The 26,002-nt window shown below is 36.7% G+C and overlaps 1 protein-coding gene across 1 annotated transcript; it reads left to right on the top strand.

Annotated features, from left to right (window-relative positions):
* The first annotated feature begins 481 nt into the window (after positions 1 to 481).
* LOC101850343 (exocyst complex component 2) lies at positions 482 to 23,886 on the top strand. The gene is made up of 27 exons (XM_005101715.3): positions 482 to 924; positions 4,039 to 4,209; positions 5,021 to 5,156; positions 6,612 to 6,655; positions 6,940 to 7,009; positions 7,371 to 7,495; positions 8,062 to 8,133; positions 9,572 to 9,717; positions 10,110 to 10,191; positions 10,879 to 10,981; positions 11,444 to 11,556; positions 12,207 to 12,302; positions 12,737 to 12,787; positions 13,323 to 13,435; positions 13,823 to 13,873; positions 14,431 to 14,606; positions 15,324 to 15,445; positions 16,755 to 16,828; positions 17,135 to 17,218; positions 17,662 to 17,786; positions 18,611 to 18,677; positions 19,198 to 19,314; positions 19,632 to 19,829; positions 20,472 to 20,594; positions 21,785 to 21,846; positions 22,467 to 22,523; positions 23,295 to 23,886. The coding sequence occupies exons 1-27, from the start codon at positions 807 to 809 to the stop codon at positions 23,413 to 23,415; spliced, it is 2,817 nt and encodes a 938-aa protein (XP_005101772.1). The 5' UTR covers positions 482 to 806; the 3' UTR covers positions 23,416 to 23,886.
* The last annotated feature ends 2,116 nt before the right edge of the window (positions 23,887 to 26,002 follow it).

The raw sequence follows: 26,002 nt of genomic DNA, 5'->3' as shown, positions 1-26,002 counted from the left end.
CCCCATTTTATTAATTCTAATTCTGGACAACTTGTCCAACCCCGGCTGATTCCTACCCTCCCCCACCCCCCGTTTATTCGATACCTTTGAGTATGAGCAATGATAGTACATAACTATCTTTGGTATGAGAGGCCTGATTGAACATGAACCTACTAGGCCCTCCGTTATTCATTTCTAACAATAACCCGTTACAAAATATAATAAATAATAATACTGTTTTGTATGCTTCGCCATTTGTAACACCCAATTGAACTCGACTACATATTATTGTTTTTGATTCAGCACTTTATTGCAGCATGCTATAGCTCAAAATGTATTCTATAGCGTTCATTTATAATGTTAATGTTTCCTGTTGCATCCTGACATGTTCTTTTTAAAATAGTTTTGCAAAGACTTTTAAATGTGTATTTGCAACAAAAAGCTACTAGATCTATATCGATACCATATATTATGAATCGGAAACGATCTTCAGGAAGTAGAAATCAAAAACATAACATCAACAGAGACACCCTCTCTCTCTCTGCGGGGACTCTCATTTTCAGCCTTCTCAGCTGTGCAATGGCATGAAAAGGGTCCTCTACCGACTGATGAACCCAAGAATAGGCCTGTTCTTTATTTAAAGAAATATATGCTAAATACTGATTTGTCCCACGTCTTGATCTAGATATCTAGATTATCTAGATCCTAGCTCTAGAATCTAGGTTTTCAGCTTGGTTGGACCTTTGGTTTGAGGCAGGTCCCTTCCAAAACAGGCGATTTACTCGACCACTGCAGCTTTCTGATTTGAGGACAAATTATCGAGAAAAATGGCACCAAGGAATGCACCTCCCCTTGTCACTGGTGTATCCCCGAAAGAAGGACCTCCAGGAACAAGAATAACTATAAGAGGAGAAAATTTTGGAGATGATCCTCGTGATCTGATTGGTAAGAATAGTAAGATTTTTTTTGGCGATTGTTAAGATTCCTGCTTTTAATTCCGATTTGTGTTTTCCAGGTTCAGGGTTAGGGTTAGGGACAAAAACGAAACATGCCTGTGGCTATATCTCTATGGAAAATAAATTGGAAAAAATTTAACGCGGGAATCTTAATGATCGCTTTTTTTTCACCACTTTGAAGTTGAAGACAAGCGGATAGCTAGAGAACGACAACTGAACGCCATTGGCCGATATTTATAGTAGCAGCCATTTTGTTTGACGTCATTGAGGAATTTCCACTTTGTCAGTCATGGTGGCAACTCGATCCCACGATGGCAGACTACCGACTGGGATTATCATTATTTTCTTTGCAACTTGCTCAACTCTTCGGTTCAGTTGTCTGTGATTGTGCAGCACCCTTCTTCCGCCCAGATTGATTCTAATGATATATATTATATACTAGGTAAACTGAGAAGAAGAAGAAGACTAAGATACTTAGGCCTACGTACGAAAGCAAGTTCAAATAAAGTTCAACAACACAGTGCAAATGATCAATCATTTGAATCCGGATCGTTTACTTTTAAAGTTTTGTAAGCACAAGAAATTTTAACACGTACAAGAGATTGGACTCAATAGGATGCTGAGCTGCAAATGGAGTAATATAATTCGAGACAGTAGTAAGGTTTGCAAATGGATACTATGAGCCGCAAAAGCAGTAATGCTAAGGGGAATCTCTAGGAAAGACTCATTTGAAGAGCGAAGCTTGGAAACTGCCAGTGCAAACCATGCGCTTTGCAAAATCATCACTATTTTTAGAATCACTATCAAATGACGCGGCGGGCATCCTCCTTGCAAGGTCAAACAAGATGGTTGTTATACTATAAATATCGGCCAGGCCAATGGCGTTAAGTTGTCGTTCTCTAGCTATTCGTTTGAAAGTTGAAGTCTGAATTCTGTTGAAGTAATGAAGTTGTGAACAGTTGGGCGCAGAGCTAAAACTCAATATCAAACAAATAAATGTTTTCAACACTTTCATAATTTGAGTAGGCCTAAATAGATTTTAAGACGAAAAAGTAGAGAAAATGCTGGCCCTCAAGAAAATCACGGGCAGTGCAATGGTTAAAATTTTAAAAAGTAACAAATCACCACTGTAATGGAATAAACTGTAGCTACCTGATTTTCTGCGCTCTGCTTTTTTTTTTAGTGATACCGTGTCTTCTTTTCAATTGATCCAACCATCCTGTTTTGCATCAATGTGACTGTCGCAGCATAAATAGCTCTGCCTCATTAATTTTTGGCTTTTGAGGAAGGGCTGAAGTAAGAATGACTTATTACGGAACTTACACTAACCATGAAGTGAAGTTTTGGCTGCAAGTCGTCCTGCAGGACTAAGGGTGGTGAACGTTGTGATACCCTTGTTTAGACCTTTCTGAATAATTTACATTAAAATAGTATTTTGTAGAGTGAAATTGCCAAATTGTATCAGGACTTTGGTTGACTAGTATTTTTACGGCGCTTGCAACTGCATAAAAGGTTATATGGGCGCACGGAACACATTCATCATGTATATATAATTTTCAGTTTGGTTAGGTATTAACTTTGAATTTTGCCATGGTGCAGCTGAAGCGTACTCTATAAAAATGGATTTTAGGACCGCCAAGAGGTCTTTAATATTTTTCGCCCTCATCCGAGAAGGCTAGGTGTTAGATCTTACCTACCCTAAGTTCACAGTGGAATAGCTGAAAGACAGGCGTAAAAGCAGCCAAGAATAGCACAGGTAGAAAGGCTGCACTAAAATACATCACTGCACTCTTACGTAATCCCGGTTCACTTAGGGTGACGTAGAAAGTTGCGTGTGTAAGTTCTCAACTATATGGACACTGGGAGACTGGTGTTCGGGACTTCATTTTGGCGCCTATGCTGAGTTCGCTATCCAGCGAAGTTTTTACAGAGGGCAAAGAGTGGCTGCCATAATATTGTACGGCTTAGGAATGTATGTTATCATTCAAGTCAATACTTTGCTTAGAAGGTTAGCCGTTCATAAAGTGTGTGGAGTAATTTTTCTGCAAATTTTGCAGTGTGATAAGGATTTTTATATGTATGGTATTATGAAATACAATTATATTATAATTAACAATAAAAATGATTTTCATCTTGTTCGTAAACGGTTTTTTTTGGACGAAAGTCAAAAGTTGAGTTAATCTGTTAATGAGACTCAATGCCTGAGGATGACCACCAATTTATCCTGCAGGAGAGAATTGTTTTTTTTTTAAAAGTCAAAAGCAACCTTGGTACAGTAACCCTGACCCTCTGACTTTAACTTCTGTCACCTCACCTGATCCCACCCATGCTGTCATATATATTTATCTTTGGCCGGAAACTCAAGAGATCGAAATAGATGATTTTAGCTATAGAGTAAAACTGAATCAAGTACTATGAAATTCATGCAAAATTTCAACATCTGCAAGATTCCCCTATTTTGATAAATTATTGCTCGCACTAGGAAAATTAGTTTCGTCTTTTTGCCAAAATCATTTATTCCTTCAAATCAAAATATCAATAGGAAGTGAAAGAACTAGGTACTTCTGCGGTGTAACAAAGAAGAAAGATACAAAAAGCATTTTTACAACTCATACCATCTTAATCATCTTGTATTTCAATTACCTTTAATGCTTTATAATATATATATATTATATTTACATATATATATATATATATATATATATATGTATACATATATATATATAAGCCCTCTATCAGAATACCATTTTATCAGATCAAACTACTTACTATGTGCGAGTGACTATGTGTGCGTGCATGCATGCATGTGCGCGCGCATCTCAATCTCATGTCATATAAAAAAACCCTTCTGCTTTTTGCTAATTATTTTATGCTATAAAAAAATCGTAACCCCAGCTGACACCCTCAAATTAAACAGACTAAGGTACAGTTTGATAAATTTACTTGTGGGAGACAACATAGTAATAAGAACAACAATGTTCCGGTGCATTTCGAAAATATTACAACTAGTAACAATACAGGATTCACTTAAAGATCAAGAAATAAAATAATATATAAATGTGTGCATTTTCCATCTCGTTGAAACATTTTTTTTCTATTGCAGGGCTCAAAATATGTGGAATGGATTGTCTGCTATCAGCAGAATGGAAATCCTCAAGTAAAATTATAGCTCGGACAGGACCTGGCAAAGGGAAAGGAGATATAATTCCGGTGACTCGAAATGGTGGCAAGGGAAGCTGCACTGTTGGATTCCGGGGATATTTCCTGCAAATAGGTGAGAAGAGAATCTGTTTTTGTCGAACCTTTTATTGATGAATTATCAGCTTGTAGTTCTGTTCAAGGGAATTCCTTGACTGTTGAGTTTATTTGAAAATCATTGAGTGCTGGAGGAGCTGAGGTTTTCTTAATGTATGTCGTATAAAAAGGCTTATTTTCAGAAATGATTTTTAAAGATTTAAATTTAACTGTTTGTTTCATAGTTATGTAACATCAAAAGTTGATGTTTACTCCCTTTGTGTTTTGCAAAGAACTAGAAAAAGAAAATAGGTAAGGTACCTGATAAGAATATTATTAACAAACAAAATTTTCTTCTAAGATAACTAATACTTTGTCGCTGCTGATGCAGAACTAGCCGAAGGGACCCCGGCAGGAGATAATTTTTAAGCTCTTGTCAAACTTGATCAAAGTGAGATCAGGATTTCTTGTATTGAAAGGACTTTTTACTTTTTTGCTTTGCAAGCAACAAAGAAACATAATCTCCTTATAGTGTAAACTGTAAAAAGAAACTTATAATTTGATTATATAACTCCTGTTTCTTTGGTTTTGAATATGTGTGTATGTAATTGATTAAATGCTATGCCTGTTGGCAGTGTATCTTCTAAGCAGAAAATTTGTTTACATCACTGCGGCACATCTCAGCTTTTGACTCAACACACATTTTCATTTGAAGTACACTGAAGTAGAAAAACTTTTGTTCTTTATTCAGTTAATCATGTTGGATATATCCGCGTCATGTGATTTAAATTCTAAAAGTTTCTTGTAGAGAAAAAGAATATTTTGCTGAGATTTCCATGTTTATGTCTCAGGTCCCCTACAAGAGTCTGCGATCTGGATTGATGAGTCTCAAACGGTGAGACCAAATTTGGACCATGGTCGTCCTTCAGCAGCAATTGCTGCAAAGGAAGAAGAAGATCCTTTAGCCATCTTGGATGAGAGCGACAAGTGAGTTTATAGCTTTGTTTCTATTATATGTTGATAAATTCTTTCTGTTTTGTCTCTTAAAAAGATCACTTTAGTCTAAGAAGTACTGTGATCTCTGCTAAGGTCACTCTTTCTACTTCAGGGAGTTATTATTGGTAATGGGTTTTTCATGACACAGCAGGGAGTATTGATTGAGTCCCATTTGAAATTTCATTCTACTGCTTCTTGAATTGGAAATATGTCAAGTCAGTCCCAGTTTTTTCTTTTTCAATCCTTTAATTTCTTACATAGTTGCTTTATGTTGGTGGATTCTATAAATTTTATTTTACTAGTTGGTTCCTTGATGTGATTTAGTTCTATATATGAGTTATATGTGGACTATTTGACCTATTGTAAAATAAGGCTGTTTAAAATTGTTCCTACCATGAAGAGTTAAACAAAGGATTGAAAAAAGATAGGTGTAGACAATTAATTATGTTATTGTAAGCTTTTGTCCAGACTCTAGATGCAGTTAAAGAGTAAATTACTCCTCGACCAATGATTACTGCCACCAGGTCTACATCACTTTCTTCTCGATCTGAAGACTCCCAATCTGAAATCTTCATCACTGTCTGCTTCCATACAAATTGCGTGTAGCATCTTGAGTATAGTGAAATATCTTTTTAAACCCATTTTGTAGCTTCCGCACACTCAAAATTTCTAGAAATCAGAACCAAAATATCTAAATGGAACTAATGTTCATCAAATATGGATTTGTTTAGAGAAACTTCAATTGGCTTTTGTTTAGATCTAAGTCATTTTGCTCGGTGAGTATACTCATCCCCGGTCCCAGGGAAGCAATATGGCTTTGCGAGTATTCTTCACCGCAATCCGAAAGGTGTTAAAGGGTGAACATAAGGTTTCCTTCTTATGATATGCAAATTTTGTCTTGGTAATATAATATAAAAATATGCAATTACATTATGGGAAAAAATCTATCTTTCCCTCTCTCACCCTCACCCACACTGGATTCCCTCTTTTCTTATATATGAAAACTTGCCTAAAGACTCTTTTATTTTCTTTATCATTTGTAAGTCCATTTTGGACATTTTGCATGTATTATCATCATCATCACGCAGTGCCAGATCTGAAACAGACATCTGGGATCATGGTTCTCAGTGGCGAGGAGACTTGAACAGTGTCTGCTTGACATGTTTTTTACCATTTCAGTACAGCCACAGAAATTTCCACTCTGAGACAATAAATTATGGTCTTATCTTATCTGTCTTATTTTGTCTTATCTTGTCTTGAATTGTCTATAAATCCTATCATCTCTTTTATTTTATCTTATTTTACTTTAAAAAATCCCACATTATCCTAGTTACCCCGTCACCCATTTGTTCAAGTTTTTCAAATAAGTATCTCTGGGTCTGCCCCTACATGTAATAATTATACTGATTCTTTTTTTGTGTGGTTTTTTTTTACTCCTTTTTTCAGGCCTAAGTTGACAGAGGAAGAGCTTCTTGAGATGTTTCCAGAAGGTGAGTGGTGTAAAGCTTGATATTGAAGGCCATATCTGTACACTTTTAGCTAGCTCATATTTTAAGATATACAGCTATAAATAGATGACAGGAAGGCTTGGTTTGTGAAGGACTTCCTAAAGTCATTTTCATGTTTTCCAGATTGCTGTTGGTGTTGAACTGTTCATCCACTGAACCTCCATTAGACCCTAAATATGAATCTTAATTCAAGAAATTGTTGCAAATTTCAGCTGCGTTCTTTCCTGATCTTTCCTTCAATGAATTTTTTCGTTTCTTTTTATCAGCGTCAGGAAACATGTCTCTTGAGAACTTCTCTCCAGGCTGGTACCTGCTTGAGCATCATCAAAATGGCAGGTACGGTATTCAGGAATTAGTATTACTCTAGTTTTAAAGTAATGTCATGGAGAAGACAGAAGACAGAGGAGAAGAGGGAGAAAGTGAGGCTGAATCATCTGTGGTAGAAAGTAGTTTGATTATACCGAATAACTAGATACTATGTTTGAAATATAAGTCTAATGTGATAATACGTAAGTTGTTACTTAAATCTCTAACACACGGCAGGTACTCACTTATGAAATGTGGATTATCATTCCAATGTGCAAATTAACCTGTAAAACCCTAAATGCTTAGATGTATGAAAAAATGAGGTTATGATTGTTCTTAGAGTGAATAAAAAATGTTCAATAAGTATTTAGTGGTTGTTTTCTTGTTTCAGTTTTGATGACTTGAAAGCAGGCCTAAATTTCATGAAAAGAAAAGCCAGTCAACGCTCAGAGGGGCCCATTACCATTGTCCGCTCCAATCTGACAGCCATTTTGGATTGCCTGGACAGTCTTTCTGGTATTTTTTTTTTTAGCTTTTTGTGCTTTCTCATGAGGGATGTCATATAGATCTATATATTATATATCAGTTGTCCTTTGCTCACCAATTTGTTGTTGACCTTACTTTTTATGTCCTGTTAATGGCAGGGCCTATGAGGTGTGTTTATGTAATTTTTTAATAGTTTTCTTTATTGCACAATTTCTTATTTGCTTCCAAAAGTTGTATTTTTCTCCTGTGAATTGATTAATGTGATGGTTTTTGTTGGTTAATGTTTGTGTTTGGTGTGGTTGTTCATGCATACATAGGCCTACTTGGGTGTTGGTGTGTGTTTGTGAGTTGGTGTTTTGCCTATATTCGTATTTATGTTTATTAGTCTGGAAATGTGCACATGGTGAGTGAACGTAGCAGCAGTTAATTATGAGAGAGAACATAGTTGTTTACATTTATTCAGGCAGAGATGAATAGTTTCATAAATATTGAGGATTTGATTTTTGGACACTCCTCCTATAAAAGTATGCCATGTAATTTTGTACTGTTGTTATTGTTGTCATTGTTTCTTAATTGTTTTTTTTTTCTATTAAAAGGAATGTATGAAAAGTACAAGGAAGATGACATTCGAGGAAACTGCATGAATTCTTATGCTGTTTTACTTATGCGTAAGTATTATCAGAGTATAATTTTAGTGAAGTATGTTATGCTGAAATGCTACTGTGAATCACGTCTCAGTGATAGAAACATTTTTGTCAAGTAAATTTTCGATGGAGCTTCTGACTATGAAGCACATTGAGCTGTTGCAGTTGTTTTATTGATATTACTTAAATTATATACTTATATTGATAGCAGAGAGTCAGTAGGGACTGACGTTTTGGCTAAAGTGGCCATAAATAGCAACCTTGAGGCATTAAAATAAGGATTCCATCTTGTAAATATCAAACCAGTCCACACTGTAGGTTTTCCATAATCAAAATTCCCTTTCTGATGATGTCCAAGTTTTTCCCCACAATGTACCTTGTCTTAAACCTTTGAGCCCTTGCCAACAGTAGACCGGTGGTGCAGAAGACTGCCCATATGCCTAGCCACTGGTACACCGGTGAGTGAGACCTTATCCCCAAACCGGCCCGCTTGGGACAAAAAACCAGCCCGGAGACAGTGTTTACTACACAGGCTTTTTTATTGATTATTTTGAAGATCTTTCTGAAGTTGATGCTGGTAATAATGACAAGGACTACCCTGAGTGGGGATATGGAATCTGATTCTGACAATAATATGAATGAAGGTGTGAATCACTCAGAGGAGCTCAGGCAGAGGGGCATGGTAGCCCCAGGAGGTCAGGGCTCAAAGGTTTAAAAATAAATTTTTGTCAAAAACAAGGAATTTGGACTCAAGTCGCATTTAGCTTCCATCAATAAGTCACTTAGCAATTGTTACTCCTGAATATATACCACAGTGGAATCCACATTAACCAAAATCTGCAGGATCATTGGAGTTTCACTGGTAGAAAGACTGCTGAAATAAAAGAAAAATGATTAAATGATTTTTGTTTTTTCAGTTTACCTCTGTCTTTGGATTAACCTTTCGTTAAAGTAGACTTCACTCTATTTTTAAGCTCTCTATTTTGTTTCACTCCTGAACTTTCTGTTGAGAAACACAAGTGCTTGAAATGCAATCTCAATGAAGACAAGGTGATATAATCTTTATTTGTGTGTGTGCGTGTGTGCGCACGCTCCTGTGAAGAGTCACCCTTTATGGAAATCTGTGTGAAATTCTTGGAGGCGTGAGCAATGAGAGTTACTTTTGCAGTTTATGAGCCAGTGCACCCGAGAAGAATAACAGTGTTCTCTAAAATGTGGATTTTGGATTTTGTATAACGTTAATGTTTTATGACAATTGTCAGTGTTATTTTCCATAGCTTTTAGTACACCGAACATCGTTTCATGTGCATTTCTGACTCGGATGATAAAAATTTAATTCTGTAGAACTTGGATTTGGCATATTTATATCGCTATGTGAAAAGGTGGTAGACCATCATGTGAGGAATGCCATAGATAAGTTGATCTTTGTGTACATATTAATCTTATCTTAATTATATTGCAGAGGCGAAATCCTGTGCTGATGGACTGTTTCAAGAAGTTCTGGGCAGGAAAGACAAGGCAGACTCAACAAGAAATGCCCTCAGTGTTATCCAAAAGTTCAGATTTCTCTTTCATCTACCTTTGAATATCCAACGAAACATTCAAAAGGTTAATACATTAGCGTTGAATATTGTTACGGACATTTGCAGGCATTCTTTTGGATAGGCCTTTTTGTGCAGCCTGTAGTCTCATTTATTGTCATTGGAAATATATGTTTGAGATTTATCACCATGGGAAATTTTCTTTTACCGCATGTTTATAAAGATGTGTGCACTGAAGATAGAATCTATTATAAAGAGACCCACCATTGGCAATGCTGAATGCTTCTCCTTTTACATTCTCATAGTTTTTAAAATGCTTGTGGTATGTTGAAAATATTATGTACAATTTCCTTATTTTTTAATTGTTTAGAAAGGAATTGTGTGTGCACTAAAATCATAACCTTTTTTATTTTTTTTTCATGATATCCTTATAGTTGTAACTCTGTTCTTCTCTTTCAGGGAGATTACAACATGGTGATTAACGATTATGAAAAAGCAAAGTCACTGTTTGCAGACACAGAAATTCAAGTTTTCCGAAAAGGTAACTATTATTGCAAATTCTTCTTTTTTTTGTTTTATTTTATTTTTCCTTTTGGGGGGGGGGGGGGGGGGGTGATATGGAATATTAAAACTGATATCTTCATAAAGTGATATCTTTTTATTTTATCCAAGCACCACTCTTTTCTTTGGGCAAGGGAAAAAAAATGGTAGTTTAATGTGTAATTCAATCTAACCAGGTCATGGTATTTTGTTTTTCATTTCTAGATAAGACAGTAAATTAGATTAGTAATGACTGTTTTCTTTGTTTTAATTTCAGGAGTGAACGGAAACTAGTTCTCTGCTTCTCTTACTTATTTTAAGTACTGTCAAATCTGCTCTCATGGGCAGTTACTTGTACCAGAGGCCACATCTCACTTTTCATATTTTCTATGTTATAATGACACAGTCCAAGAAGTCTACCTGTTTAAGAAAATCACTTTTCTCCTTGACGTAGGGGGACTGTCTTGGATAAATTTCGACTGTATTTATATAGCTTCAGTTTAACTAAGTTAAGTAGAATTGATACTATTTAACAAACCTTATTATACTTTACTGCGTAGTTTTTCAAATATTTGATCCATTCACTTTTTACTTTTAAAGTTCTTTCAAGGCCCCGTGATTCAAAAGAAAAGTTATTATGTGTGCTCTAAATTAAACTTTCCGATCTCTTGATTTTTTTGTTTCATAGTTTACAAAGAGGTGGAGCGGAGGATTGCAAACTTCAGAGACATGTTGCACAAGAGACTCAGGGACCCTCATAACACCCTGGATGAACAGAAAAAACTCATCAGGTAAGATAAAACTGATAATGTAACGTAAATGCTTATTTGATTTACCCAGAAACCATTCATGGTTGGGCCCAATGTATTTGATAAAAATGTAGATTCAGTAAATTTGTGTTAAAGAATTTGTTGACAATAAAAAAGGTTGGTGTTTTCATCAGTAGTGGTAAAAGAAAGCCTTGGTAGAAATGGTAAAACTTATTTATTTCAACTTAAAATTGTCAATGGAATACCCGCAGTCAGTGTTATAAAACAGAGCTTTTTCTCCTGCAAAGTATCCAATAGCTCATGGTAAGTGTGGAGCAACATCACGCCTTGTATTCAGCAGAGGTTTGATCTTTGTTGATGTCAAGTCCCTCTTGCAGACGTCTTTGTATGCTAAAAGAGGTTTATCTTTTGTCCTCATTTGAGAAGGTCTTACGGTATTCTCCCATCTTCCTTCAGATGTAACGTTTTGATTTCTTTTTTCAGGTACTTGGTGAGCCTGGAGTATAAAGGGGACCCAGCTTGGGAATGTCTGGATAATCAGCAGAAATGGCTGATAGAGCTACTGGATGACTGCAAAGATGATCGCATTGAGGAAGGTAAGCTGCTCTTTCAGTTTGAGAATATATAATAGGGATAGTATGCTGTCGCTTAGAGAAGAATAAAGAGACAAAATAGAAGATGGGCACAGGACATAGAAACTTAACCTGGAACTGCATGGTCTTAGGCTGGCAGAATGGCAAGAGACAGAATGTTTTAATGTAGGTAGGTCTGAGAAGCAACATCCGACTACAGGAAAAGTTAAGAAGAAAAAGAAATATGCTCTATAAGGGTGTTGTGCACTCTGAAAATCCAAGATTGGTATGGAGGGGGTTTATGATTCCTCTTAACACTATTTGATCATGTTGGATGTGGGACTTCCCTAACTTAACGTTCATCTCTGATAAGACAGATAGAAGTAGGCAGAGTGTTTTGAAATCTCACAAGTCAACCCAAGTTCACGAATGCATCATTGGTGATTTCACTAAGGTCATCTGCTCCGTAGCCTAGCATGATTCCAACTGAGCCATGGCTATGAGTGCTAGATTCAAGATTGAGCTGATTTTTTTTTCTCTTTGGAGTCTTACAGGAGTTGATTAGTGCACAACAATAGTCAATATACTGTCTCATATTTTTTAAAAAAAATCTCATTGTTCTGTGTTGTTTAATACTTTTTAACTACATGTATGTACTTTTGAAATGTCAACAGAAAAGAACAGTCTTCAAGGAGAAAATCTGGCAGCGTCTCAAAACAGCTTACAATGGAAACCAATTGCACGTGTATCCAAGTCTCCAACCAAAGGAGGTATGAATTTTCCTTTAGTTTATAAAATACATATCTGCTAACCTTATGTTGAATATTTTTATCAATATGACATACAATATTGACTTTTATCTATCTGCATGGTAAGAAATCTTGGGCATTTTCCCCCGTTTCTTTGTTTTGCAAGTTAAATCCTTACGATGGAGTATGGGTTTAAAGGCTCTTTTAACTCTGTCACAACCTTCCATTTTGGCTCCCATTTTTGATAAAGCTGGTACGTTGTTGGATTTTGGAATGTTTGAAGTTATCTCTTCCAAGAAATATCCATCCTCTCTTAAACTTTGAGACCAAATATTCTATTTTTGAGGTGATCTAGGCATGCGTTGTGAAGCATAGTAGTCCTCAAAATAACAAAGATATAAGCAAGATAAATCCTGGTGGCACATTTCTCACTGGTGGTTTGTGTGGTATTTCAGGAATATCGAGAGAGTCTAGTTTCTCTTCTCTGTCTTCAAATGATCAACAAGGTAAGAAATTGAGTGGCACGCAACATATATACCGATAATGATGATAATAAATATTATATTGAATGTTTTATTATACAAAAGCATGATAAATACCTACTATATGTGTCGAATTTTATTTACAGTGGAATCGGCTTAAGCTGATATCTGTGGGACTGCCAGGTTGCCTTCTGTTTAGTTGGCTGTTTGGTTTAGAGAGGTTGCTTAGATAGGAAAAAAAAAAAATCAGGGTTTGATTTTTTTTATACCCCTGTTTTCAGGTTAACAGTCAACTGTCCTTGGTTTAAACGGACTCTACTGTACTTAAATATTTTTGGAAATCGGGTTTAAGGGAATGATTTGTTTAGCGTGTGAGCTGACACACATAATATGTTGTGATATGAAATGAAAATGTTGGATCTCAAATATTATCGTAAATAAATCGGGTAATTGTTTTTCTTGCTCACTGCTTATGTATGGAGGAAGAAAAAGAATTAACATCTTGTTTTCTTTCCGAAATTATTTGTTGTTAACAGATTTTTTTCCTTTTTTTCTGCAGCTTGGAAGTTTCGCACACCACAGAAAGTTCTGTTTGTGGAGGATCTCACGGAGCTCATGCTTCAGAACTTTCCAGACTTTTGGAAACTGGGACAAAGTTACTTCACGAGAGAAGTGGGTTTTTGGACTAAAATTATCAATGAAGTAACATTTAGATACTATTTAACCATTATATTCACATGGCCTATCGTAAAGATAGCTATCATCTTGGTGTGTTTTTAAAAAAAATGTTCTTACTGTCTAATAATACACTGTTGAGATATCAAAGTAAGATTAAAATTGCTTTTATTCAATACCAATACCAAGTGGGAATTATGATGAAATAAGTTTTTCCCTCGTTCCTGAACAGTTAAATGAAACAAGATAAAAAATAATCTGCTTGTCAGTTGATGAAGAATCTACAATTGTGGTATTTATTCATTATGACAGATATTAATGTGAAATGTTGTTAATATGATTGTTCTTTTTTTAAAGTTCTGTTTGCTTTCTCTGATATTTCAGAAGTCTGAGAAAGGGGTGAAAATAGATACAAGCAAGCATGGGAAGATGAAGGTGGATGATTGTTTTATTTCTTATTTATGTTTTGCAAAAATACACTGTTCTCTTTCATCATCATTGGCCATATCTAGTTCAAACTTTGAATGAAATGGAAATGTTATTGAAAATATTCCGATGAATAAGTCTTTGCATAAAATAAACAGATTTTTTTCTCTTTGTCATATTTCAGCAGGATTAATTAAATTTTGTATTTATGGTTTTGTTTGTTCATTATTTTGAATTGTTTATTCCTGGAAAGGGCAGATATTTGCTCAGTGGCTCCTTGAAGTGATGCTCTTATTGCTGTAAACCATAGTGAAAAAATTGCTACTGTGACAGATCTGTCTTGATTATTACTTATGGATAGTATGATAATTTTCCATGCCTCTGAGAGAATTTCAATGGTCTGCTACTTTTTATTATTTTTTTTTTGGGGGGGGGGGGGGGGGGGGGGTGAGGAGGGAGTTGAAGGAATTTCAGCCTCCTCAAGTAATGTACTGGAACATCTCTCAAGATTTATCTCTTTAATTGCTAATAACTTTTAATGCTTGATGTGGATGTTTTTTTCTCAGCAAATGATGACAGAAGTAATTAGCCTGTTTGCCAACTTTGTGCGAGCTGCTTTTCTACCGGAGTCTTTAGAGAATCTTCCTGAGGCAGAACGAGAAAAGTTTGGTAAATGGCCGACACCTAGCAAACAGGAGCATGTATCTGGGACGTGGCTTCCAGCTTGTGTGAGGAATATCAGGTCAGACTGATAGTTAAGTGTTATATGTTACTGATACTACTATACAACACTTTTAGCCGACCGTTAAATCCCCATTTTCCTTCATAGGGACATGCAGAATGTTACATGTGTACTGTTGTCATTGAGATGTTTTTATATGCATTCCATACCAAACACCCATTTGCAGATGGATGAATGTCTAAACCATGAACAGAACTTGCACTACCTTTTTATAAAAATCTCTTGCCTCACCTTGAGACTAAAATTTGAGACTGCAAATTGATAAAAAAAACTATGTGCTGCTGAGTACAAGCATTTGTTGCTTTTTAACAACTGTAGAACATTTTATTATCAACCTGGCCTGAGAAGTTTGACAAACAGATATGTATGACATTTAGGCGTTGTGCCGTCATCTTTCTGGGAAAAATTTCCTCTACTCCTGAAGTACTTAAGTTTGATAAGTTTTTTTACTTTAAGTTTTTTTTCAAATCCTAAAAAGTCACTGTTGTTTCTCTCCCTTATTTATATTGTGAAGACCTTTTGAAGTTTTGTTGAAATTCACTTCTGAACAATGTTGACAAAAGAAATAGAAATTAAATTTGACTGAGTGGAAAATACCATTTCTGTCTTCTTATTGTATGTTTGTGTTATACATGTTTTTTGTTTAGTTTTTGGATTTAATTCATCGTGTTGAACATATTTTGAATTAGATTGCTAGCAAAGTTCTTCTTTCCCCAGGAATTGTGCGAATTCATTATCAGCCTTGGATTCCCATGGAGATACTATGATAGTTCTGAATGAACTGGCTTTCGACATGAGGACAAATTGTATGTTTTCTCTTCTCAAGCAGGCCATTGCAGGTAACTATTATGTTGAAGCAAAGATAGTACATAACAAGATAGTCCACTCAGCCAAAAAAGTGTCCGCTGGAAGTCCGCTCTTTGCTTCAGATGGCGCAGCAGTCTGTTTTGAAGCTCTCTTTCGTTTTTCCAGAAGAAGAATAGGAATAGCACCTCCTTGCGTGCGCAGATCGACTGCTGTTCATCAGCAGTTTGGGTTCGTTCAGTGCGGAGTTTTAGTTTTTTAAAATTTTAATGACCTCTCGCCTTCCATTCTAAAGTCAAATTAAACGAAGAAAACAATAACCCTTTCCTCCGGAAGAGGTTTTTTGACAGCGTAACCATTTTAAAAAAGCGTTCTTCCAAAATTTATTTAAAAACTTGTTAGTTTCACTCACAGAATTCTGTGGTTTCACTTTGATTTTTTAACACAAGTAGGGTAACTGTTCGGCGCCACCGAATTTTGAGGACACTTTTTTAATTGGTTCAAAGAAAGGAGTGGCCCCTCTTGTTATGTAGACTCTTTGGTTGAAGTTGGGTCAGTTTATGGTAATCTCAGACAATGAAAACCTTTGCCAGGTGTAAGCAGCTTTCCAAGATTGTAATTTCAGTTCCCCTAGTTCAATATGATGGAGCTATCTGTTAAGCTCTCAATCGCTCACTTTCTGAGCAGAGTCGTGAAGTTTTTTGTTTCACCTATTAAATGCTCTGACTCAGTGTCTAGTCTTTTTACTGAAATGAATAATATTTTTATACATTATTTATCGAATTTCCTGCACTGAGGTACCCATAGTACAAAATTATTAAGGAATGGTAAGTTTCATTTACTGTGAAGAAAAATATCACTTTTTTTTCTTATATATTTAGCTTAAGAAAACTGCTTTCATACAAATTTCTCACTGCTAAAACCAGGTCTGGAAATGATTTTTCACCCCACTTGTGCTCAAAGACAGAGAAGCAAAAAGTGAGGATGTGATTGAGAACTGTGGATGAGAGCGCATTCCCATTTGCCACATTATGAATCTTAAACACAAAGTTTGATTTGTGTAGAAAATAACCCAAAAATAGTTTTGTTCAGAAAGAAATATTCACCTGTGTACATTTCTATTCCCAATTGAGTGAATGAAGTGTTGATAAAGTGCTGGTATCCAGTGGTCATGGTTTTCCAAATTGTAATTTAGGTTTTAGCTGAATTTTCACAATACTTGCATACTATAGTAGGCTTTTATAAAACTGGGACCCTTTTTATCACTATAGGTATAAAAAAGAGATATTGTGAATGACCCTTTCAGATGACATGTGACATTTTTTGCTAATATATCATTTCCAGATGTGAAATCTCTACACGCCAAAGAAACCTGGGTGGTAGAGACTGATGATGAGCTTGGCGGAACAACTCAACTGGTATGTCTTTTGTTTGATTGAGGTAGAAAGAAGTATGTGCTTTTGATGACAGTGTTTCTGTTGTGCCAAAAGTTAAAGTGTTTATTTATAATCATGTGGGCAAGAGGGAATGAGAAGTCTTGAGGAAAGTTTTGGCAACTTGGGCTGAAAGGGTTAAAATGTCAGTATCCTGTGAAAATGTTATAAAAAGGTTTCTTATTACCTTTGATGCTAAAGTTTTTCTGAGTTATTGGGGTATGGATGTTTTAAAAGAAAGTGAGTCCCTTATCTCTGTCTGATTGTTACACATCTGTTTTCTTTTCACAGCCGGCTCTGTTTGAGAATATTGTGAATGAGGCTATTCAACATCTTCATGAAGTGGTTGTCATGACCAGGCCTTCAGAGCCAGAGGTAACAGTTTCTCAATTTGAAAAATAATTTTCCAGTGCTAAAGTACTGCTTTAGGTTGGTTGCTGAATGTGCCATGCACTTATTTTTATGTCAGGATAATTCACCTCCTCCATTTTTACTGGATTTTTATGTGAGAGAAAAAAATACCTCCTTTTTCTGATGGCGAAGGAATTATATTTCCTTCCAATTTCTTTTCTTTTTTTTCTTAAAGCGAAGTAGATACATGTATTGTTCAAGGTACTACCAATCAGTACTGTATATTGCAAAGGTTTTTGGTTCACAATGCTGTGAGTGGGATTACATATTTATAGTCGTAAACTATTTGGAATTTTAGAGATATCCTTTTCTTTTCCAGGACTGACCTCTTATTCTTTTAGTTTGTTTTGCCTTTAGACTGACGCGTATTAGAATTGGTTGGACAATCTTATGATGTGTTGTTTCAGATCTTCAGCCAACGTCCCATTCAAAAGGAAGCGACCACGTTGTGTAGCCAGCTTTTGCAAGCCTTCTCCCATTGCATGGAGCAGCTGGTGTTTAGTCCACCATTGCACAAAACAGAGTCAAAGCAGTAAGCTTCTTTCTATTGTTATTGTTGTTGTTCGTATTGTCATTGTTGTTATCCATCTAGTAGTCTTGACAGGTGGTTTGAGGGTGTCGCTGGTAAGTCTTTCTTTTTTTACCCTCTGTTGTTTTTGTCTGTCTGTGGGTGGTTGATTGATGCTCTAGTTTAGGATGTTCCTTCTTTCTTCTTTCTTATCATACTTCTGTAGTCCTTATCTTTCCTCCTTCTTTTTTGTGTCTGTTACTCTCATGGAAAACATCTAATTTTACGCACTTATGATATGACAGCAAGTGCTGTAAAACTCCTACTAAATTAAAGATCTGTTCGTCACAAAGTAGTGTAAGGTTCAATTTTGAGACGTCTGCATACTTATTTTAAAAAATAATTTGTAATAATTCTTTCAGGGATTTCTTTTCCACCTGCTGACCTTTTTGGGTATCACAATTGACTTTAGGCATCTCCTATTCTATGTCTACTGAGGTGTGTGGGTAGTAAATAATTTTGAAGTTTACTAAACTGTTCATCCAGTAGCACTGGTCTTTATCTTTTTGTCCACAATCTAGTAATTTTGCTTTGTCACCTTTGGTTCCTGCTCATAGGCATTTCATTTCCAAATAGAATGACACCTTTGTACTTTTTTTTCTTTTTTTTTTAGGGGGGAGGGGGAGGGTTCTGTGTGTAAATGGAGGGAACTGTTGTTCATAGTTGTTACTATTTTCATATTGGTGTGTGTTGGTTTTTCTCTTTCGTCTTTCAACTGCTTTTTGAAAATTTGTCCTGTTGTTCACCTGTTTAGATTTTTTCCTCTTTCCTTTTCTTCCGTGTGACAGTAGTGTGAAAATTATCATCGGACAAGATATGGAACTTGACCAGATGGAAGATCCGATTCCTTCAATGGTATGGACTGTTTTCATTTCTATTTTTACATGCCTCTGTATGGGAATAGTCACTCGGGTTAAAGTGCACTTTAAAAAACCTCTCTGAAATTCCCAGCGCGCTTTCTTTAGTTTCTTTTTTTCAGTGATGGTGAGCCATATTTGCTATGGGAAGGACAGAAAAGATTTCTTGGTTCAACACATTGCTTTTCGAAGCTGGTATTCAAACAAAATTTACTCCAAATTGATAGAAAATCCGGGGTTGCTTTTGTGTGCATTCTTTTAAAGCATTGATAGCTTTGTGTAAGACTTATGCTTTGGTGGGTTGTTGGCGGGTGCTCTGGTGTGGTTTGCTCCTTCTTTCCTGTCAAACATCTATCATCCTTATCTCCCCTTCTTCTTTTTTATGTTTGTTACTCTCTTGTAACACCTCTAATCTTCTGACGCTCATATGACCTTATGCAGTTGCGAGCGCCGTAAAACCTCTACTAAAAAAACTAAAGTTATGCTTAGTAATTAACACTTACTTATACCTATTTCAGGACAAGCGTCTGATCATCATGCTGAGCAACTGCAATCATACACTGCACATTGTGGTGCCTCGCATCATTGAGAACCTCACGAAGCACGGTTATGTCGAGATGGAGAAAGCTTTGAAAGTAAGTAAAGGTTTTGACCTGATGACTTACTTCTGTTGCAACTACCAGCTTGTTTTTATTTCTGATGGGGAGAAATTGCTTCTATGATATAACGCTTTTAGCCCTGACAAATGAGCTTGTTTTACTGCATGTACAGCAATTCTAGGGGATGCAAGTGAAGAAAAATACATTCTGAATAGTTTTTACTGATTTTCCTGTGAATAAATCCTTGTTCAAACATTGTTTTGTGGGGTCTTCTTAGCAAAAAGTGTTCATTTAAAGGGGACACTCCAATAAAAATATAAATTTAAGAAAATGAAGCGGACTTTTCTCGACAGGCTGCCCAAGAAACCTACCAAGAGTTAGACCAGCGCCTCTTCTCCAGCTACATTGAGCAGAAGTCTGACCCAATCCTGGGTGCCATGGAGCCCAACATGTATCGCGGGGGTTTCAATTGGAAGACGTGGAAAAACCCTTCTGGTGTGCGGAACTATCTCAAGGAAATCATCATGAGTGTGATAGAGGTGCACGCTGAGGTGAGCTAGAAATACCGTGAGAAAAATAGTAGTTGTCTAGGACATTGCATCATCAGATGGGGGTCTTTGTTCTGTATTGGTCCTGAAATGGTTTTGTCTTCATTTTATGTCCTGTGTTGAATTGGTCTACCTTTTATTTCTAAAACAAAAAGGCAGTTATTTCCTGTAATGTATCAGTCTGTATTTCATGTCTAAAATGAAGTGCCGTTTTGTGCCCTGTGCATATGACTAATTCTGTATTTTGGCCAGTGCATTAAAAAAAATGCTGGTTGCAGCAGATTGAAGAAAATGAGTGCGTCTCCCATTGTGTTTGCGTATATGCTTTTGCTGTTACTTGTACGAGTTTGCCTTTGGACCTTTTACTAATAATTCATCTGAACAGCTCGCCAGTTGGTAGAGTGGGTGGTTGGCGGTTGCTCTGATGTGGTTTGCTCCTTCTTTCCTATCAAACATTTATCGTCCTGATTTCTCCTTCTTTTTTGTGTTTGTTACTCTCTTGTAACACATCTAATCTTCGGCACTTATATGACCTTATTGTGTTGCAAGTGCCGTAAAACTCTAGCAAAAACAAACAGCTCGCCAATGACACAGACTCCCAATGAGTCTTTTCAAATACTTTATAAAATGACTTATGCCATGCAGGTGTACAGTATTTCCCCCAAGTTTGTGCTGCGCGTCATGCGGAAGATTACAGAGTCTGTGTGTGAGGAGATGTGTCGACTGATCCAGTGTGTGCCCGACTTCAACGCCAGTGGAGCTATACAGGTGAGTGCTCTCCCGTTTTATCTATGTTTATTTTTATTTGAAGTTCATAGCTTGACTCAAATGAGAATAATCACGCAGATAGACAGTTCTTCGGATATACTGGTTGATACAGAATGATTTTAAAAGGATTTATTCAGTTAGGGAGAGAGATGTGAAGAGAGATCAATATGTTTTTCTTACCATAGTGTGCTTGCCTTTTTACAGCACACTTTATCATTAATGCAGCAACATCTGTACCTGCTTTTGTTTCGCCTTTTGCAATTGGGATAGATCCCATGAGCTAACTGTGCAAACAAACAATAAAAAGAACCCCTGCAACAAATTGCAACAACTTCTAAGCAATATCAGTGCAAAAACAACAACCATGATGCTTCATAACATGAACAGTTATAATGCCAACAAAACAAATCAACACCAACAGTAACCCAACAAGATAAAAAAAAGCTTGTAACTATCGCAAAAGCAGCAAGTGGTTTTTTGTACCCATTGGGAAAAATATGGAAAAAGAAGTAGTGGTACGTGGTGTAAAGTATGAGAAACCTGAACTTACTCATATTGGTCAATGTGTAACTGACTGGCCACTTTTTCTGCTGAGAACTTGTTCTTCTTTGCCTGAGGGTACCTGGTGCTCTTTGGCCTTAATTATTATTATTGTAAATGTTTTACTCTCAGATAACCACAGGTTTGATTGTTTAGAAAAAAGGCTGTTTTTGACCCTTCCTGTCGGGTGCCAACAACGGCCATGTTTGGATGTCACATCCTAGCAGAAAGATGAGAATACTCTGTAAAATATCTTCTAACGTTGGTATTAACCCTATCCGTACACCCTGGGGTCATTTAGTACTTCAGGAGTTGTGTTCTTCACATTTTAGATCTCTCTGAAACTTTCAGTATTTTTCGAAAAATCATTTTGACAGACTGCTATGCAAAGCGTACGGATTGGACTAACAAGTATATTTCCTCTTTGAAAGTGGTGGCACAGAATTCCCCTCGTCGTATGGATACGATAGTAAAACACGACGTACGGAAAGAGTTAAACACATGCTGTGTACATGCAATGCAAAGAGTGTAACAATTATCCCAGGAGTCGTCATCAGTGGGTGCAGCATGCAAGTCATACGCAAAAAATAGAGTTGTTTTGTTTAGACTAATTGTGTGCCTACTTTTTACATCGTTTATTTCTCATCCAGGCTCGCTTGGAGTTGGAGGCTCTCCGCACCACTGTTCGCATCTACAGCACGGACCACATAGAGTAAGCTTATAGTCAAAGACAGTAGTACTTCACTAGTTAGTTCTGCTGGTTTTTGTTTTTTCTGTTGTGATTATTTTGCCTTCTTTATGAAAAAAACCCAAACTGTTTCAGTGATTGGGTTGTGATTTATGACGTGTGTTTAAAAGAAAAAGGTATTTGCTTACCACTTTAAGTAATGGGATTCAGGTCAAAACTAAAGACAGTTTTTGAATGAGTGTTTTATGATATTGAGAGAGTAGTACAAAAGAATGATTAAGTAATGTTTTTTAAGCTTGATATCTTAAAAGAAAAAAATTAGCTGAACTACTTTTTCATATTCATATTTTCAACATCAGCCAAATTCATTAGCAGCTGTGCTTTGTCTCCTTATTAAAGGTAGCTCCTCTTTGTCGACTGCAGTCCTATAATGCACAACTGGCCAGGTCAAGCAGACCTATGCTTTTTAGTTTTAAAATGTGAAACAACTGTACTTTAAGGTTATGATCTGAATATAATTTTTCATTTTACCCACACATTCTGTAAAATAGTCTCAAATTGTTGGACTTATAGTCCAGAAGGGTAAAAAATTAAATACAAACAAAATCCTTTGACTTTATACCATTTGCTTATATTCCTTTCAGGTCATGTTTCAAAGAAGCCTTTGAATGCATTCCGGAGCTGTCTGATGAAGGAAAAAGGTATTTTACCTTAATACATTTTCCGTTATTTTTGTTGTTGTTTGTGAACAAGGAAGAAATGCAATGATCTAGATTATCTTCCAATCCACCGAATTAAATTCTAGAGTAGGAAAGGTAGATCTACTAATTGTGGAAGGGAAACGGTCCTGAATTAACGGTGTATTAGTAAAAGACACAACAGCATTTGAAAGCAGTTCAACCCTTTTGACAAAGGTTAAATGGATAGACATAGAAAGGTTACACTGAGCCTAAGTGTACACAGCCAAAGAGAAGGCCATTTCTTGTCCATCTTCACAGAGACTATGTGTATAGATACTGATGGTGCCTCCTTAAGTCCAGGGAATACCACCTGAACATCATGTGAAGATGTTTTCATCTGCCACAGAAGCATTTGAGTTGGTGGAAAATAAAACATTAGGGGGGGGGGGAATAAAGACATCTTGAAGTGAAAGGGAAGTGCTTCCCCCTTCCCATCATGGTGCTAAAAAACTGACATGTCTTATGACAGTGAAACCACCAGCTCTAAATGGAAAAAGGAGTGAAACAGAGCAGCAGAGCCTTCGAAAAGTGTAGAGGATAATTAAGATTTGCAGTCAGCAAATAGCTTTCAACAATATGAGGAGTGTAACTATTTTGTGGAGTGAATACAGGGGTCGAGTACATTTTTGTATGCTCAAATTGCAATTATATCAGCACTAACAAGGAATCCTATTCATATTGTAACCAATGACGGTGTGTTCACTGCCTCTCTTTGTTCGTTTCTCTTCTCAGGGTGGTTCGCAAACTGCTGGAGAATACTCAGTCCAGTATGAAAATTCAGTTGATGTGCTTCCATGATGATGCTTTGCCAGCTCCAGTCAAGTTGAACACCCATGCTGATTCCAGCTGCTAGTCTGTACATGAGATTGTGTGAATGGTATGCTTGCTGTTACAAGAGAAGAAATGCAACTTTGGGATTTGTGGGAGATTGGGGGGAGGGAATTGGAGAAACAGTAGATTGAAATGGATGAAGTGAATGGAAAGGGTGATGCAGTTTGCTGCCATGTCAAAAGCACCCTGATCTTTTTCTGAGGCTGTGAGCTTTTTACATGTTTGGTGGTAATTGTGCTATCTCACCAATGTTAGATGGCTTACATGTATGTTATCAACTATGCCATTGAATTAATTTTGGTTGCTTGCCAAGTGAAGGAGCATGAATTGAGTGAATGTCAGCTCTAGTAGCATTCCCCTTTTATCTGGATAAATTTGCTTTGATCTTTTGGATTTTTCTTTCTTGTCCGAGGAGTACAGGTTTTCCATGACTTAATGAAGAAAAGAAAAACGATAGTACAGTGAAAAGGTTAAGCCTGGTTTTGGAAAAAAATGAGACAAATTATATTAGGTAATGAAAATATGATTTAGAACGTTCATCTGACAACAGTGACTATACTTACCAATATTACCAATAATGTTTCTTTGTTGTGTAGACCTAGATCTACCCTGTCAGTGTATTAACACTTTTTTAACTCGAAAGATGGGTCTTATGACATGTGATTTATCCACTCTGAATTGAATGTGTTTCTGTTTTTGAAAGAGGACATACGTTCCTTCAAGGGAGTACTTTTTTGGTTCAGTGAGTTGAGAAGGCCTACAGTCAAAATTAACGCAACTCAAAAAAACCTTTGCAGGCAGATTTAGGTGTGATTTCTGTATCGAAATATAAATTGCTGTATTTCAAGATGTTCACTGCCAACACAGATCAAATTCTACACCGTTGCTGGTGTCAATTGTTAATTCATTAAATTAATGTGAATGTTCATGCTTGCTATTGCAGGAGGAAGGAAACATGTGGCTATGGGTATGAAGCTGTGTGCTTTTTTGTATTCTGTTCTTCAGTGTATTGTATCTATTGAATATTTAAACGTGAAAGGGAGTTGATTTCTCACTTTAAAATGTTCATACCACATTCATGTCACATGTGATAATACATTTTTGTGTACTTACGAACTCTGTTTCAAATTTAGGGATGTGAAGCTCTTTGGTTCACAATGTGCAATTGCTGAATATGTGCTGCTCACTCTTCAGCTCTAATACTTGTCATGTTAGTTGCTTTGCTTAGATTCCTGTTACCTACATAATGTATGAGGGTGGTTGGAGGGCGCCACTGGTAGGTTCTACTTCTTAACTTTCCCTCTTTTTCTCGTTTGTTTCTGTGTCTGGCTTACCTTTTCCGTGCACTTAATGACCATTATTGTGTCGATGTGCTTCTCTTTACTCAAACAAACAAACAATACCTTATGAACTCATAGTTTACCTTTCAGTCTAATATTCTATTGTTCAATGCTCCTATTGTATTCAGTTTCTGTCTTGAGAAGTGAATTTACGGAACCGTTATTTATTATATGTATTGCAAATTTCAGGTGTCTGACTGATACAGTAGAACATGACTTTAGCAGCATCCGCTGCGGCGGGACCTTATCGGACTCCACTTTTTTCCCCTATGTACTGAATTACTTATGTGCTTGGGTTTAGTGGGGCAAGGAAAGTCCCGCACTTGGATACAGCAGGAGAGATCAAGTGAGCTCTAGCTGGGGGGAGGGTATTGGGGGTGGGGGGCTGTAAGCGAGTTCGAAACAGGCAGTCAGTGGTGCGGCGTTGTGATTGGCCAGTCCAGTGATGAGTGAGGTGTGTCTGGTGGCCGAGAGAGATGGTGCGGAGAGACGCGTTACGTGAGCCACTCCAAAAGTGATGTTCCATAGACCTAAGACTAGGCTAGGCCTAAAAATAAAAGAAGAGGAGAGGGTGTAGTGTGTGATTCCTGATTAATTGAATTGTGATGGTTGATGCTCAGGCATATATGCACGCATCCACTTCACCAGTCCTGCAGTAGGCCTACTGGTACGATAGAATAGACAGCACTAGCAACAAAGCCGAGGAAAAGATGGCTTCCAACAAAGGCAAAAAGAAATGCTTCTCACTCAAATTAAAGGCCGAGATAATCAATGAAGTTGACAAGAAAAGGAAGATTAATCTTTTTGTTTACATGGAAGGGAGGTAATCATGTGGATTTTTCGAAATTTCTCAGTAATTCCCCTTCGCATCCTTTTGTTGGGACTTGCCGTCAGCAGGATTTTTCTTTTGGAACCACAAGTCCCGCTATAGCCATGTTCTAGTGTACAAGTGTTTATATATGTCTGTCACGATGGTTCTTGTGTTTGTTCACCCATACATGTGCAGGAACCGAATCTTTTAACCATTAATTTCTATATAGAGAACAAGAAAAATGAGGAAATGGGAGGGAACCTCAGCACTGCTTGAACATAGCACCACCCACATCGTGAAGCTTGGTCTGGCCTGCTTTTTATCTTCCCGGAAAATGAAGGGTCTTTCTGGTTCAGTGGAGTCCATGTTGAATAAAATGAATGTTTGCTTAAAATGAACTGTTGCTTTGGTCGTATTCTAAATATTTTCTGTCATCTACTTTCATCTCTCCCCCCTCC

This window comes from Aplysia californica, unplaced genomic scaffold (assembly GCF_000002075.1).
Source record: "Aplysia californica isolate F4 #8 unplaced genomic scaffold, AplCal3.0 scaffold00295, whole genome shotgun sequence".
NCBI lineage: Eukaryota > Metazoa > Mollusca > Gastropoda > Aplysiida > Aplysiidae > Aplysia > Aplysia californica.
Note: the sequence above shows the minus strand (reverse complement) of the source record. Positions and strands in the feature narration are given on the sequence as shown.

What these genes read in the sequence shown, in the direction of transcription:
- LOC101850343 (XM_005101715.3), top strand. Translation starts at nt 807, where the DNA reads ATGGCACCAAGGAATGCACCTCCCCTTGTCACTGGTGTATCCCCGAAA. An exon ending in ATCTTGGATGAGAGCGACAA is followed by an intron (nt 5,157 to 6,611) that starts GTGAGTTTATAG and finishes TCCTTTTTTCAG; the next exon opens with GCCTAAGTTGACAGAGGAAG. An exon ending in TACAGCACGGACCACATAGA is followed by an intron (nt 21,847 to 22,466) that starts GTAAGCTTATAG and finishes TATTCCTTTCAG; the next exon opens with GTCATGTTTCAAAGAAGCCT.